Consider the following 16,909-nt stretch of genomic DNA (forward strand, 5'->3'; position numbering starts at 1 on the left):
ATTTAGGTGGGCTGTGGAGATTAGACATACTTGATGGAGAATTATGAGGGCTCCCCATTTGTTTGCCACCCACTGAGCCGGTCTCATGATTTCTGCATGACAGGGCTTTGTATCTGGACTCCGTGCACATTGGCTTTTGTTCTCGCGCCCCGGTGGGCAGCCGACGGGTCAGCAGCAGCACAGAGACTTCTTTCACCGGCACCGTTTGTTCTCGCTCTCTACTCCGTACTGTAGGCTTACGCTCGCCCGAGCACGTCCCCCCTACTTCAGCTCAGAGGAAATGCATCCGCGCTGATGCCACAGACATTACGACACGACACGAGTAATAGCGAAGTGACTCGACTGCGTGGAACATTTTTTTGCATGCCCTTTTTTACGCACAGGGAAGCTTTCCTGTGCGTAAAGAGCGTATGGGGGAAAACCCATTAACGCTGAAACGTGCTGGTAAACTAGTACCACTTTCTATAAAAACACACAGATGGGAGGGAGGGCTGAACATCTGCGTGAGCATACACCATCTTCACAGGATTGATTTACTGGATACAAACGCTGACACAAATCCCACATAACGGTAAAAAAACAACAACAACATATTCTTAACGCCGATTAACTAATGCAGATTATTAATTTACCCCCAAAACATTCAAATGTTAGTATTGTCATTATAACATGACTAATTGGTAAAGTATAGCCTTCTGTACGTAATACAGCATGTTTTGAATAAAACCCCGTAGAGCATCATCGCAGCTCCATCGCTCATGTGGGTTATTGAAGTCTCTGCAGCTCATTGATTTGACATTTCATGTTCGTAAAAAAAAAAAATGTCAAAGCAAAATTCATTTAATTTAATGAGACAGAGGCGACGAACTGTTAAAACCAAGTAACTCCATGTGGTTGAGAGTAATTTGGTCATCTTTTTTTTTCTCGTTTGAGTTCATGATTAGAGAGAGCCGAAGAGGAGGGTGAATACGGAAGCAAAGGGAGGGGTTACTGTCACTTTGGGCACTGGCTCCTGTTGAATTCAGTGAGAGCAGAAAAGTTCTCCACTCTACCTGGCTTTCTATTAGGTCTGTGGTTTATGATCCTTACTGGTAGGAGCTATAGGACAGCTGCATAGATTCTTAACACATGTATTCATTATTGATGATCACATTGTTCTTGTGTTTGTTTGTATTCAGGTTTCTTTGAGACTGTTTGCACAGAGGTGTGTGCCTAAGGAAACCGAGAACGCTCTGTGTAAGTGCTTCTTCTGCAAACTGAAGAGTTCCTGTAGTCTTTCTTCATAATATCTTCTATCAAAGCAGCAAAGATGGAGCGAATGGAGGACGATAAGGTATATCACTGTTTCCTAATTCTATTGCATGTGTTGCTTATGTTGGTTCTGTTATTTTTCCCCAACTTATTTTAATATTTAAAACCTAAATGTGTGATACTGCTGTACAGTTTCTGCACATTACTATCAACTTCTCAGATACAAACACATTACTTTAAGCTGTATGTTATTATTCCCGTGGTCCCTGAGGAAGAGCGCCGGCTATTTCGCCATTGTTTGTTTCATTCTGAGTTCTTGTGAAAACAGTAACACCTCCTAATGAATAAGAGTGTGGTGTTACGAGTCACAGACTGACAACTCTGTATTTTTCCGTTCTGGCAAGAGCAGGAGATTGGGCGAGAGTACTGCAGGAGATGAGTAAGAGACAAGGAGGGAGACCAGTGGGTGGCAAGTTTGAACATGTGTGTTTTTAGTTTCGTGCTTTTATTTGTGGAGTCCAAAAAGTGGGACCAGGGAATAGGGACAACCAAAGGAGCTCTGAAAGAAGGGAAGCAAGGATTTACAACTTGCAAATGCACAAATATAGGACACACAATAGGTTGTAGTTTTGGTACACAGAGGATTTAAAGTCATTTAAAAGCATTAACTCTTTGGCATCATAACAAATATCTACAGTGACTTTGCCTGCTATCATGTGTCTTTGCAAACCATCCTTGTGGTTTATCTTTTGAAACATGCAGTCATTTCATTTTCATGGCTGTTACATGTGTGTTAATGTCTGTTAACTCACCAAACCACAATGAATACTATCCTATGTACTCCAAAAGGCCTCCAGCAAAACATAAGCACAACGTTATGCAAAAACTAATATCTTTCCTTTTGAATGTAACACATTGATAAAGAGAAAGGAAAGGTTCAACCAAATATAGTCAAACAAAGAGAGAAAGCCCTTTTATTTTCTAAAACAGGTGGAAAAAATATGTTTGGAGTAAAAGAGAGAGGAAGTGGCAAAGATTGCAAGATAGCGTGTCAAAGAAAAGATGTGTCAAGAGTCTTTCTCCTGAGTATTGAGAGAGGCGACAAACTGTTGAAACCAAGTGACTCCATGTGGTTTAGAGTACTTCGGTCAAATTTATATTTACTGTTAAAGGACAAATTGACCAAATATCAGTAAAGGAATAAGGAGAATAATTTCATGACGAGATCCATTAAGTAGCTGTTCTTGAGCTTTCTATCATACCACATGCTCTTCACAAGCAGAGTTTGAGTTGTGCACTTTCAAACATCCATATTTAAGGACTTTAAGTTCATTTGAGTAAATCTGAGTTGTTAGTATTGGTCTTATTGTTTGTTTGCGGTTACATATTGATCATAACTATTTTAGCAGAATTTAATAGAGTATGTTATAATTTAAACCAAAATGTGCAGTATCTTGTAGTGTGCAGCTGCACATATTGAGCAGGATTAATGTATATGCTTGGCTGCTGCTAGCAATTATGAAACATACATCACTAGTATTATGTTATTGTGCAACTATAATGCCTCACAACATCAGCAACCTCAGAGTCTGACGCATTAAATAATAAAGTGCACTCAGTCGGCCACTCCTTCGTTATAGTTGCTCTCGCAAGAGGGTTATCAATGCAATCGCTGTCTCTAAATCTTTTTCAACATAAGCACGTCTCTACTACAAGCACACACACACACACACACACACACACACACACACACACACACACACACACACAACCACGCACCCACATGCAGTTTCTCTTCATCAGATCCTCCCTAGTGCACCGCAGACAAACCTGGCATGTGAAACCCAGCAGGTTATCTGAGGTGGTCTTGTGCCAAATGTCAAACATGGCTTGCAATTAATTTGTAGTTACATGTTATTGATGTAAATGTTGGCTTCCGTTTTTTCTTCTTCAGAATTTCTATTTTAATCTTCATCATGCATTTGTATTATTTCCAGAACTTTACATTTCTCTTTCGCTGTCACTTTATCGTGTTGGCAGCACTTCCTGTGTGCCAAACTGTCAAGACACTCTGTCCGCCACATGAAGTTCACGAGACTGTAACAGCAGAACATTCAGCTAGTTTTAGTCCTTATTATGAGACAAGGCCATAATGTCCCTGAGAAACACACTGTGGCTTAATTTCAACTGATTATCACTATCTTACTATGGTGAAATATCTTCAAGTTACTCCTAACTTCCTCTTGTGTGTTGTATCATTCTGACCTGTGTTGGTAACCTGATGAAAGAACAGACAGTTTGTTTCAGGAGACTCCTTGACCTTCCCTTTGATCTTGGTTTTAGGTGGTTTTATGTGCTTTCATGACGTTGAGAGGAGTTTTATGTATATATCTGTATTTTATCTGTGCAGATGGTGATACCATGTCTGGTAAAACATTGGGACAAAGCACATTGTGCTTGTCTTTGTGTCTGCTTTCTAAATTGAGTGAGACTATAAATTGTGCAAAACAACTAATTATCTCGCAACATGAAGTTTGTGTTGAAACGGAGGGCGGGTTTTGAAAAGACAGGGTGATGACAAATGGATTCATTTTTTATTAATGAGTCAATTTGGACTTTGAGACTCAGGATTCAAACGTTCTCAGAAGGTTGGTGTATTAAAGTAAATGTAAAAGAGATGTATTTTGGTTTGTTGTTGAATCAGAGTGAAACTTCAACGGGGATTTAAACATAGAAAAGATTTGAAAGTGTGTTTCTCTCCTGTACACAACAACTTCAATGAATCAATTACTCTGTTCAATTGTGCTTGGTTGTATACTTTTACATTTTGCAAATTTTACTCCCCAGCATGCCCTGCTATGTTAGAGATTATATTGGCAGGTGTACTAGCTTGTTATTATGAGTTAAACCCACTTTAATTCCGAAACCAGCAGGGGGAAAAACACTCACAATAGGATTCAGTCTTATTCTCTCAGGGTGTCTTTAGCTACTTAGCTGAGAAATACCTCAGAGCTGTGCTGTGTTGTAACACCTAGCTTTTACAGCAGTGATGCGAGCTGCTAATGCAGAAAGCTGAAAACAAGGAGGGAGAGCAGAATTATAAAGGCTCATTGTGTGTGTTTTACCAGTGTCACTGTAAAACAACAAGAGCTTTGTAGAGCCAAGGGCAGGCCATGTGCACACACACACTGAGGGGTGATTGTCCATAAACTCCTTTCGCTCATTGTTTTAATCTTCCATATCTCTTGTGTCTTTTTCTCTCCCAACAGCCAAAGAAGAAGTTGACCTTTTACCTTCTCTACAGTGTTTCAACAGCAGTCATTGGCTCACTACAGTTTGGCTACAACACCGGGGTCATCAATGCACCCGAGCAGGTGTGTGTGTGTGTGTGTGTGTGTGTGTTTTTGATGAGACTTGTCATGGGTGTCGTTTTGTGTTAAAAGAGAGGGATCAATAATAGATCACTCATTTTTCAATATTGTAATAACCAAAACAACCATTTTGTTTGGCATCATTTTGAATACTTTTTAAATCTTTTTGTTCTGTATCTGTGGTTGTGCTAGGAGGCAGACATTAAATGTACGGTCCTTGAGATGTCTGCTGGTCTCATTTGTAACCACAGCGTTGCACGTTGGCAATGCTAAAAGCGACACTGCCCCCGTGTGGATTTGTCAGGAACTCAGGCATCAAGCACAAGCTCTGTCACATCTGTTAGACCTTAACATCAATTCAAAGAAGCAGTCACTTCTAATCCCACCATTCTTTTTTCCTGGTTTGACAGAAACTGCGCAGGTTTTTCCAAAATGTGTCGATGGAGCGGTACGGGGAGCCGTTCAGCCCGGGAGCCAACACCATGGTGTGGAGTTTTGCTGTTGCTATCTTCAGTGTTGGAGGCATGGCGGGGTCTTTCTCTGTTGGGGTGTTGGTCACCAAATTTGGCAGGTGAGAACATCAGGAATAGACACTGTGGTGCAGGACATAGTTTCATGTAAAATGACAGACCGCAAATCAGTCTGTTTAAGATTATTAATACATTTTTACAATGTGTGACTATTCAATTGGCAAAAACAATATTTGGCAACTTTGACAATTAATTCATTGTTTTAGTCATTTATCTATGTAGAATGTCAAATATGGGGATTTCAGTCGTTCAAATTTGAGGATTTTCTGCTTCTTTCTTTGGGAAATCTGATAGAAAATTGAATGAGAATGTTGTAAAAGCAGATTAATTAGTAATAAAAGTAATACATACTATTTAGACATGCCTTTTATAGTTGCTTCATTTTACTCACTCATGACCCTTCCTCCTGGTCTCTATTCAACAGGCGTAAGTCCATGTTGCTCTCCAATATCTTGGCTATAATCGGTGGGAGTCTCATGGGACTGTCGGCTTTGTGTGGATCTTTTGAGATGATTATTATCGGTCGCTTGATCATCGGAATGTTCTGCGGTCTGTGCACGGGACTGACGCCCATGTACGTGGGCGAGATCTCTCCCACTGCTGTCCGAGGAGCCTTCGGCACGCTGCACCAGCTGGGTGTTGTTATTGGCATCCTGGTGGCACAGGTATGATGATGTGATAATACAGCTGTGATTATATGATTGATGCTTTTTTTTTATATTCCATTGTGCAGAAGCTGTGGATTTCTGTAGAATAATGTGGACAAAAGATGTCAGCTAAGAATTTCATGCCCATTAAAATATAAACATTGCAACGCTCTAGTACAAGATGCTTTACTCACCTCACCAAATCTTTTTGGACATCTTGCCATCAATACAGCGGCATCAGTGACTGTTATTTTCTAATATAAAGTCCATTAATCAGCCAGTTGACCTACAGATCATCAGTAGACGAAACAGAATCATCATTCCTTTTTTTTTGTGAAAATATTTACAATATATCCTGTGGGGAAGAATATATACCTGACCATGAAAATACAAAACATATAACATGAGCATCCTTTCAGAATATCTTTTTAGCAAATAGAACATTTAATTGTAAGCAATCAAGTGGTAATAAGGTGAATATTCCATTTTCAATACAAACTAACACATGTTGCTTTGTTTCAACCTAATTTTTCAAAAGCACAGTAAAGTCAAATCTCTTACAAAGTTACATGACCGATCAATCAACTGCATATAAGGAAACTAGGAACAGACATATACTCTGCTAAAGACAAGATAACTGGAACAGTTAGCGAGGAGAACAAAGCATGAAGAAGAGCTCTGTCACTTGTTTTAGTTTCATTAAACTGAAACTCACCTGAGTCCATCATAAGTCTTTCCGTCCCTGTTATCTATTTGTTTTAGATCTTTGGTCTGGAGTCTATTCTGGGCTCTGACACCCTGTGGCCTGTGCTGCTGGCTCTCACCATCCTGCCGGCCATCCTGCAGTGCATCCTGCTGCCTTTCTGCCCTGAAAGCCCTCGCTACCTGTTCATTGTCCTCAACCAGGAAGAGGAGGCAAGAAAAGGTACGTTTTGAGACACTATACCAACAAGATGGCAACATTAGGTTTTAATGAGTCTGCCTCTAGAATTACTCTTGCATTTTTAATGATCTGTGGATTGAAGCATGGCCCTGTGATTTATAAAAGTTTTACCACATGATGTCCCCAGACCATTCCAGGTTTTCCTTACATAATTTTTGCACAATAATGTTCTTGCTTGCTCTCCATTCATCCATCTCTTCTTCTCTCTGTAGCGCTGGTGCGTCTGCGTGGCTGCGAGGACGTGAGCGATGATATTCAGGAGATGAAGGAAGAAGGGATGAAGATGGCTTTGGAGAAGAAAGTGTCCATACTCGAACTCTTCCGCTCCCCAAACTACCGTCAGCCAATCATCATCGCTATAATCCTCCAGCTCTCTCAGCAGCTGTCTGGCATCAACGCTGTGAGTAAACAGAGTCTCAAAATGAAGCTGACTGTTAGTGATATGATCATCAAGTGTCAGTCCATGTCATCTCATACATTAATATTTAATGGCGCATTCTCTGAAATTATAAAAATGTGTATGACAAGCACATGACGAGAGATGCTTCTTGGCTCCAGGCAGTGTTAGATTGAGTGGAATAATCTAAGCCACAAAGGGTCGACGGGAGTGGCAAATACAATTGAATTTGATAGGTATTTTGTTAATAAGGTCATTTCACCAGGCTAAATTTGTTAGAGTTCCCTCGGCTGACCTGTCAATCACAGTCAAGCTGCAGCAGCCTGCGGCTAAAAGCTGCAACATTGATTGAACTGACAGATATATTAACACTCATGACCTATCTCACCCACCACCCGATACTGTATTTCTGTCAGGTTGATGTTGACGGAGACCAAAGAGAGTGAATATTGGACTTACATTGCAAGGTGGATGTTAGGACAGATAAAATAAATGTTGCTCTGTGTCTTCTGGAGCAACTGTTTGCTAACACGTTAGCTTTATCAACCTGTGTTAAACAGTGTTGTGTTTAAAGCTTGTTAATTAATGCAGGTTGTAATGTAATTTAAGAATACACAATTTGTATTCACTAAAATGACTAGTTACTGATAAAAGTCTTCCTCTCCCTCCAGGTGTTTTACTACTCGACAGGTATATTTGACACAGCTGGTGTTACTCAACCCATTTACGCCACCATCGGAGCCGGAGTTGTCAACACTGTGTTTACTGTTATCTCTGTAAGTTTTTGACCCATTTGGCTTCTCAATACAAGGATTGATGCATATTTATTGGGTTATTAATTGCTATCTGTCTTGTTTTGACCCCAGCTCTTCCTGGTTGAACGGGCGGGGCGAAGGACGTTGCACCTGATTGGTCTGGCTGGAATGGCTTTCTTTGCCCTCATCATGACGATCTCCCTGTCTTTGGTGGTGAGTGATGTGATGTTTTTAAAAAAGGTCCCCTATTGCTCCTGTGTTACATATTGTCCTAACTCTCTTTATTTCTCTCTCTGAGCAGAAGACAACCCCGTCTCTAAGCTACCTGGCCATTGTGGCTGTGTTTGGCTTTGTTGCCAGTTTTGAGATGGGTCCAGGTCCAATCCCCTGGTTTATCGTGGCTGAGCTCTTCTCCCAGGGGCCCCGACCTGCTGCCATGGCCGTCTCTGGTCTCTCCAACTGGACCGCCAACTTCCTGGTGGGGCTGGGTTTCCCTAAACTGGAGGTATGGTCAACATTTACTTTACTCAAATCTTCAGCCGTGCGAGTAGCTTTGTCTCTAACAGACATGTCTCTCTCGTCTTCTCTCAGGAACTGTGTGGTCCTTACGTCTTCATCATCTTCATGATCTTCCTCATCCTGTTCTTCATCTTCACCTTCCTGAAAGTGCCCGAGACCAGAGGAAGGACCTTTGATGATATTGCTCAGGGATTCGCTTCCAGTGCAGGGAAATCCTCCATGGAGCCTGAGATGGGGACCGCTGGCCTCACAGAAGGCAAAGAACCGGCTCCCATGTCTCCCACAGACAAGGTTCCCATGGTGAATCTTCCTTAGAGAAGAGAAGAAAAACTCAGGGAACAATACAGACAACAGGTTTCAAACACATTGGCATTGTGAGGAGCTATATTTCATAACACACAAATGGGGAGAGAGCAGCTGTGTGTGTTTATAAAAACCAACTAAATACAGTGTTAAAGATTCCCCATTTACCAGTGATAAATTAATTGACAGAATTCCCTCTAATCCTGCTTTGAACAGGGGGCCAAACTTAACTGAATTACTAGTACTTAATATTTGTTGACATGCCCGCTGCCAGGTCAACGTATACTGCCAAATAAGAGGATCAACATATGTTGAGTGTTAAATCCCAGGTCTTCGGCTACCCCCAGTGTTAAAAGGTTGTGGGATTTGGAGGGGTTTATATATTAAGGTCAAGCTTAAAAGCTGGTTTTGGAGCCCAGTAGTTTGACCTAAAAAAAACTTGCTGACCAGTCTGCCTGCCTGCTATGCCTTGCTGCCAGGGCCAAGGAGCCATGTTTTCTTGAGAAGACAGAATATATATAGAGGTGTGACAGTAAGTACCTCTCCCTTTCAGGTGCACAACAAAGTGCTGACTATGGACTTAGAATACATATATTTAATCATGTAGAAGATAATAAATATGTCTTCTCATCCTGTAGCATTCCCTAAAAGAACAGGATGTTTGTGTGTTGTTTGAAGTCATATAAAAAATAGGGCAGTTGTGTAAATTAGTACTGTCTGCTTTAAGTATTTTGTTTGTATGATAACAAGATGTAGTTTGCACTACCAGGCCCTAAAAAGTCTCCTGTAGGCTTTCTGATCTAAAAAACACAACGTAATCTCTTGTGTTTTGTGATTTCATTGAAGAGTGCAGTCAGGATGTCGTAGTGCAGTCGTTTATGCAATTCAGCAGTTGGGTACAAAAACTCGGTTGGCTACTGGTTTTCTACTCAGCGTCTAACTGTGGCGTAGAAAACACAAAAACACATACATTACCACCACTTTTTGTGCATCAGTACAAAGCAGTAACTTCTGTCAATAAGAAGTTCTGTCAGTAACAATAAGTCATCATCTAAAATAGTGTTGCATCAAATCTAAAGTGCTTGTCAGTGTTAAAACAGACGTTTAAGACAGTGTTTCTCAACCTTTTTTCAAGGATGTATCCCCTGACCAGTGCAAAGCATGCTTGGTTAAAAAAAGAAGATAATAATAGATCGTAATACACAGTGCTGTGCCATCAGTGTCTGATTTAATATACAATATATAAAATTCAGCTCATGAACTTACACTTATGTTTTATTGAATATTTATTAAGTAACTATCCTGAAGGATTTTTAGATGGATGCTCATTTCAAATATGTTCAAACAAAATCTCCCGTACCTCCTGGAGTGCCTTCACGTACCGCCATTCGAGAACCACCGGTTCAAGAGATTCATTGAAACACAATCAAGTGTTCTGATAAATAACATTTATGTCAGTCTAAACAAGATATTAGCCATGGGATGTAACATAAAAACACTAAATGAATTGTATTTTAACGCACAAAAAAATTGTCTGAAATCATATGTATATATCGTAGAATCTCCAGTTACTGCTCATATACATGCTCATAAATGTTGTGTCAGTGTTTGTACAGTTGCATCTCCGTCTTGGCACACACTTTTAAGGAAGCACTTTTTAACGTTTGAATTTAGCAGCTTTTAACTTGCACTTTGGCAGTTGAAAACTTCTTCCCAATGTTTATTTTGTGTGTGGCTCTCTGTAAATATACTGGATGTGTTCGGATGTGTACGGTGTTTGGTTGTTATTCGTGCCTTATAGTACTATTTCATCTATGTTATATCCACAGATTTTCTTACACTGTTACTCTGCTGAATGTCACGAAGTTGCTCAACGGTTAGTGAGAAGGAGAGTGTTGAATGTGTGTGCGAGTCACTTAAGAGATAATAACCTTTACTGTTTTTCTATCGTCCAGTCCTCTGTTCCCCTGCGGTTAAAGTACGAATGACACTTGCTTTGAGAAACTAAAAAGGAAATAAAGTTGTCCATCTTTTAAGGGAATGATCGACTTGAATTATGAGCATAAACGGTCCGTAATGCTATGAGTCAAAGCAATGGATGTTTAATGTAATTGCGTGTGTGAGTGAAGGTGCGAGAGGTTTGTCTGATATTGTGTCTGGTTTCTACATCTGCACTGTGGCGACTCTGATCCCTTTTCTGCACCGCGGCAACTCCTCAGTCCGCTGTGCAGTTATACACTGTAGAGCTAACAAACCGTCTGAAACACTGAAATAAAGCCATGAGTTACAAAACAGACTTCAGTTCATCTCTTTGTCTGCTTCTGCTGAACATGTGAGTTTAAAAAGATGTTTTTATGGGTGTGATGACGTTTCAGGAGTGCCTGCTGAGGAGGAGTTATGAGGTCAGATTTCCTCTTTGGTCACACAGTTTCAAAAGCCAAACGAGAGGAACACACATGTAGAGACGCGAGAGAAATTTGACCTCAAAGAGGAATTCCCCTGAAAATGTACTTTAACATTGCCGCTCTAAAGAAAACATTCTTCTAAAATTACAGGTCTTTGCTTTTGTTTTACGAGTGCAGTCCTACGTGATCCATTTTTTTTAAAGTAAGATGGCTAAAAAGACCTTAGGGCTGCAATGAACAATTAGTTTGTTGTTGCTTTCTCCAACGATGTAAAATGTGGTCACAAGTTGTCAGAGTACATGATCACCTCTTTTTTAAATGTTTTTTTACTGTCACTGAAGACTGAAATAAGGAGAACATAATATAATTTGAGAAGCTGACACCAGGGATTTCTTTTGCCATTTTTGCTTAAAGATTTAAATAAGTTTATCAATTGACCAAAAGTTAACAATTAACTGATTAATCAATGAATGGTTACAGGTATTAAAAACACATTATATAAATAACACAGGGAAAAGGTTTTTGCTGAACAAACTGAAAACAAATTAAGAAGTTTTAATTCCCTGCTTAATGACTGCAGGGCCGCGATCCACCTCGCTGTGTCCTTTACCTCTCGGAGCAAAGAGCCCTGGGCACAGGGCCCCCGGCTGGCTGGGAATGGGGCCATCTAACTGTGTCAAGCCAATCGGCAACATCTCCCTGCAAGAGTCGACTGAAGTCTTCCTCAATGCAGTGAACTGGGGCATGAAAGCCCATCAACAAGCTGCAGTACTGAAGTCTGACCAGCGAGCGGCGTGCGTGAGCCGGAGGGGTCTTTGGCTACATCTGTTTGCCTGTGTGTGTGTGTGTGTGTGTGTGTGTGTGTGTCTGGATGAGCAATCATGTTAGGAGTGTGCCTGAGAGACAGAGAGGAGAGGAGGGGTGTGTAAAGGAAGAGGGAGGATGAAAAGCATCCATAAATGTGTCTAAATTATATTAATTTTCTATAAAAGGTAGAACTAAGAGAGATCAAGAGAAAAAAAAAGGAAAAAGAAGTTGGGCAATCTCACATGCCACAGCTTGAAAAATGCAAGTTAGCACAGCGTCCAGACGTGTGAGTGATGCCACAGTCTGCCAGCCGGCCTCGCTGAAATTTTGTGCTCGGCATTTTGAAGAGAGCTGGAACTGCTGTTGCTCGACGTGTCGAGACAGTTGTTTTAGAAACCAGACAAACTTGTTTATTCATTTTTCAACCTCCTTTTCCTTCTGTCACTCTCTCTTGTTGACTCTCTTTTGCTTTGTCTCTCTGTCTTTGTTTCTCTCAAATATATTAATAAAAAAAAAACCTCTCACACTTTCCTCCTCTCACCCCGTCTCTCTGACAACGGTGTTTTGTTTACTTCCTCTATTGGCAGTGTACTTATTGTATGGGCTGCTCTGTAAATATTTCCTTTCCTCAGCCATCCATCCCTCTAGCCTCCCTCTCTCTCTCCCTCTCTCTCTCCCTCTCTCAGATAAAGGGAGCAAACAGACTCCACCCCCTCTCTCACCCCCTCTCCCTCTCTCTCCCTAGCTCTGTCACACATACTCACTCTATCTCCTTCTTTCATGCTCTCTCCCTCCCTCTCTCTCTGTGTCAGTGTCATTTTGTAGTGGAGATGTGGAGTGTCTTTCTTTCTCTCTGTCTGTTTTTTCAGCCCAATTCAGCTGAGGAAGGTAGGAACTAAACTTTTACTTGCTTTTGAATTCATTGTTGCATTGCGTGTGTTTATGTGAGTCTAGCGGGACGCAGAGTTGCCACAGCGCGCCCATCATGTGCTCGTAAAGAGCCCACAAGTGAAGGATGGAGACTTGGTATGCGTCTGTAATAGCTCTCTAAGAATGTGGCTCTCTGGGAATGTTGGCCACTTTGAAAATGTGCGAAACTGTGGCAAGTAAGGGAAAGGCCGCAACAACACAAGAAAGCCTGATTAATCCTCAATTTTTGGGGCCTCACCTCCGGCTTAGGACCCCCTGAATAATTTCCATGTCCCCTCCTGCTCACACAGTCCTGTGTTCGTTCATGTGTTGTGTCTGAGTGCATCTGTATGTGTATATATGTATGAATATGCTCGTGAGGGCCACTGGCAGCAAATTAGATAATACTTTGTTGGCATGGATGTGCCAGGTGCGTGCTGTGGCCTATCAAGCTCCCACAACAAAAGAATATGGAAATGAGATGGGAGACAAATGCATATTAAGTTGCATAACCCATTTCTCTTTCACCAATAACCCCTGTGTCACTCATGAGGATGTGACAGCCAGAGACCCCTGCACTCTCTAATGCATTCTTATCAGTGCCGCTTGTCTCCAGTCTCCTCAATGAATGTGCTCTGCTCTTAACTCCACACTCTGTATAGGCCACATGGACATTGTGATGATCGTAAAAAGTGAAAAAGTGAGTGAAGCAGTCAGTCAGTAATCAAGCGAGAGAGACTAAGTGGCTGTCTGGAAAATCCAGTTAACCTGCTTTTAATTTGATTACTCAAACTGCCTTTGAATGTATGTGTGTGTATTCTGCTTCCTACATATAGCTTCCTGAGTTACAGCAGGCAGCACACAAATTACTTTCCAAGGGTTTCGCATGTTGGAAAGAGCTGCACCTGTTCACGCTCATCTCCCACCGACGCTAGTTTACTGCGAGGTGTGCGTCAGTAATAGACTATAACAGAGGTAACTTATATGTCAGCCTCACGTCACAGATTTGAGCTGCGTTTGTAACAGATGGCCTGGACTAAGATGAGACAGAATGATAGAGGGAGAGAGGCTGCAGCGTTACTGGCCTACTGACTCTGTTTGTGTAATTGAAATAGAGCTCTTCGTAATACAGTATTAACCCAATAGCATGGATGTCCATATAAATCCACATAAATTGAACCATCGAGTTATGTCACGAAGGTAGGATTTGACGTCCGCCCCGGGTTTGAGCACAGTAAATGACGTGTCTGTCTGGACTGACTAATATTAATGTCTGCTTTTCTCTTGTTTACTGTCTGTCTAATGCTTGTATACACTATACCAACCCATATTATTGTCTGCTTTCACACCACACACCATAAGGAAGTGTAATGTTAGGCCTTAATTCATTGCTGTGAAGAGAATGAAAGCTAGTTTTCTGCCTCTCTGCATGCAAACAAACAGCAGTGTGAGTGACAGGGTGTTTGATTTATCACTCTCAGTAGCTGACTGTGTAAGTGTTGACACGTTCGCCCACATGCATTGTTGATGTGAGGTACTGATGAGAAGCCACATGGCTGGCCTCTTAAATTATTGGATCTGTGTCGAGGATTGACTGTTCACTGTTCACATTGGATTAACACACCACAGTGAAGGGGGAGGTCTGTGCAGGAGGCACACCTGATGCCCCTCCAGCTCTTCCCCTCATGGATGAGTGGTAATGCTCACTCAGCTATATGCCTGTCCTGAAATTTACCTTCTATCACTAATGGAACTTACACTGAAACGGTTGTTGAATCTGCATTTGCCAAAAGGCAACAGGCTGCACAAACTGCAGACTAAAGGTTTGCCAGGGACAAAACTGATTAAAATGTGAATCACTTTCTCTGAGGAAAAAATAATAAATCCAATCCAGTGGAATGTAAATACTTTTTTAATATATATATATATATATATATATATATATATATATATATATATATATATATATATATATATATATATATATATATATATATATATATTAACATATTACATATTACTCATTGTAAAAGTGATTATCACCAAAGTGTACATTACACGTGACCTAGCTTTCATTAATCCGCCCAGCACCGCCAAGGGTGCCTGAGCCACATCAACTCTTTTGTGTTTAATGGGTGTAAAACCAGGAAGACTCACTGACCCCAGCAGTCAGCTCACACCCGGTGTTTCGGTTTAACGGGCGACCCTTTTGACTGGAGACCGAGGACCGCAAACAACCCGAGCGGTCGCGACCTCAGCCTCAGCTGGTTAACAGTTCAACATAAAAAAAAGAAGCAGTATTTAACATTCAGAACATTAATACAGCAGCAGACAACTACTATGCATGTAGAGATGTCGTGGAGTAATGTCGCAGAGGAGGAAGTCGCTGCGCGTGTCGTTATTAACCGAGCGTCTCCACAGCCGGGCCGCCGCGCGTGCTCTTCGTGCATGTCAGCGCACGTGAGCGAGCTTCACTGGTTGGCCAATGGCCCAACCACCGCGTTGCACCGCCAACCCTCTGGTTACCCCCAGGTAAGCCCTGCTTGGACGGTCGGCACTTTCCTCCTCTTTAGTTTAACAACTAAACAAAATAGTTCACATTCATATTTAAGAGAGGCACTCAAAATGCTCCCAAACTCGGATTTACACCTTTTCCACTGAATTACTGAAGGCTGGGAGACTAACATGGAATTAACTCGCCATCTGACCTCCATGGAAAGACAGCAAACAAGCCAACAAAAAGTTAAAATAACAAGGTAGAGGTAATAGATTACTGGGGCATCATTTTATTTTAACGATAATTTTACTGCCCAACACTGGTGGTGTCTTGAGGGCCCCTTGACATGTGTCAGATATCTATGAGTTATTAGCATTTCCCCTCTCACTAAACTTCGCAGATGGTTTCTCTGAAATATAAGTTTTTGTCCGAAAAATGTGAAAATTATCCAAAAGTGTAAGAAAATAACTACTATGCATAGATGCATCAGTTGTAATTATATAAGATTAACCATAGTCCAACTAAAACTGGCAGATAATTAGATAAATATTTGGAAGTTTAATAAAATCAGATATGGGTAGCATATATATATATATATATATATATATATATATATATATATATATATATATATATATATATATATATAGTATTTATAGATATAATGTAAACAAATAAACTGGCATAGTAAGCTGTGTATTTTACAGTTGAACTAAACCTATCAGCTCTTTCTGGTGGTCGTACTATATAATGGAGGAAATGACCTAAAATCAAGTTTTATTGGCTGACTGATCCTAATATATCTGCAGAAAAACTGAGAATGGTCAAAACATTGACTTGGCTAACTGTTCTAGTTATTATTAAGGATCTAATTAAAAATACCATTTTCTTCACATTGATTACTTTTACTTTGATAGCCGTAGTCCATTTAGTTAGATTTTTGAATGCCACTAATTACACGTATCACTTCAAAACCACCCGGCTGTGTACTTTCAGCCATGTTGACGTTCTCACTTTAAGGTCAAGTGGGACATCTTTCATGCCGTCACTTTATTCTGTTTTAAACCAGACATTAATTAGGCAGATTACTCTCCTTTATCCTGGCTGAAGTAAGCCATTTTTTCAGGACATGATGAATTAGAGATAAGCAAATAAATGGCATGCTTGTCACAGTGGGAGTGCAGCAGCGCGGATGCCACTAACAGCCCTAAAAAGCTTTCGTTTTTTGTCACTCTTGCCTGCATGTGTACCGAACTGCAGAAAGAGAGAATTAACATGATGGCGTGAAGTGGAGGAAGAAGCCTCCCCATCATTGACACTGCAACACTATACTGTGACCAGGCTTTATTTGTAGCTGTGTTTCTGCATGTCATTTTTAAAAGCAACATGATTTTCTGTCGCTGTTAAGAGCTTCTTAATTCCTCAAATGAATCACACAACTGCCATTTGAGTTACGGGAGGTTGAATCTGTCAGGCGTCTGCAAGCCAAGACTCTCTGCTTTGTCAGTGTCGACGCACACGGTGTCATCAATAACACGTCTGTGTTGACGAGCAACGAATTAAAGCCAAAATGTA

At 40.9% G+C, this 16,909-nt stretch overlaps 2 protein-coding genes across 3 annotated transcripts in view; both read left to right on the top strand.

The window, feature by feature from the left end:
* The first annotated feature begins 1,024 nt into the window (after window positions 1-1,024).
* Window positions 1,025-11,008, top strand: slc2a3b (solute carrier family 2 member 3b). The gene is made up of 11 exons (XM_068569649.1): window positions 1,025-1,091; window positions 1,179-1,333; window positions 4,521-4,625; window positions 5,033-5,193; window positions 5,577-5,817; window positions 6,562-6,724; window positions 6,955-7,142; window positions 7,811-7,915; window positions 8,006-8,107; window positions 8,196-8,399; window positions 8,486-11,008. Exons 2-11 carry the CDS (start codon window positions 1,310-1,312, stop codon window positions 8,726-8,728), a joined length of 1,536 nt encoding a protein of 511 aa, XP_068425750.1. The 5' UTR covers window positions 1,025-1,091; window positions 1,179-1,309; the 3' UTR covers window positions 8,729-11,008.
* A 1,728-nt stretch (window positions 11,009-12,736) lies between these two features.
* The window catches only part of ephb6 (eph receptor B6), a 35,670-nt gene continuing 31,497 nt past the window's right edge, over window positions 12,737-16,909 (top strand). Inside the window, exon 1 of one of the 2 annotated variants that reach the window (XM_068570275.1) lies at window positions 12,737-12,816. In XM_068570275.1, coding sequence (XP_068426376.1) covers window positions 12,759-12,816 — 58 coding nt within the window. In that variant the 5' untranslated portion in view covers window positions 12,737-12,758. Of the gene's footprint in view, window positions 12,817-15,248; window positions 15,370-16,909 lie in introns of those variants that run through there. The other variant, XM_068570276.1, reaches the window with a different exon arrangement.

This window comes from Clinocottus analis, unplaced genomic scaffold (genome assembly GCF_023055335.1).
Source record: "Clinocottus analis isolate CAN_PGR_092001 unplaced genomic scaffold, fCliAna1.0.p SCAF_9, whole genome shotgun sequence".
Taxonomy (NCBI): domain Eukaryota; kingdom Metazoa; phylum Chordata; class Actinopteri; order Perciformes; family Cottidae; genus Clinocottus; species Clinocottus analis.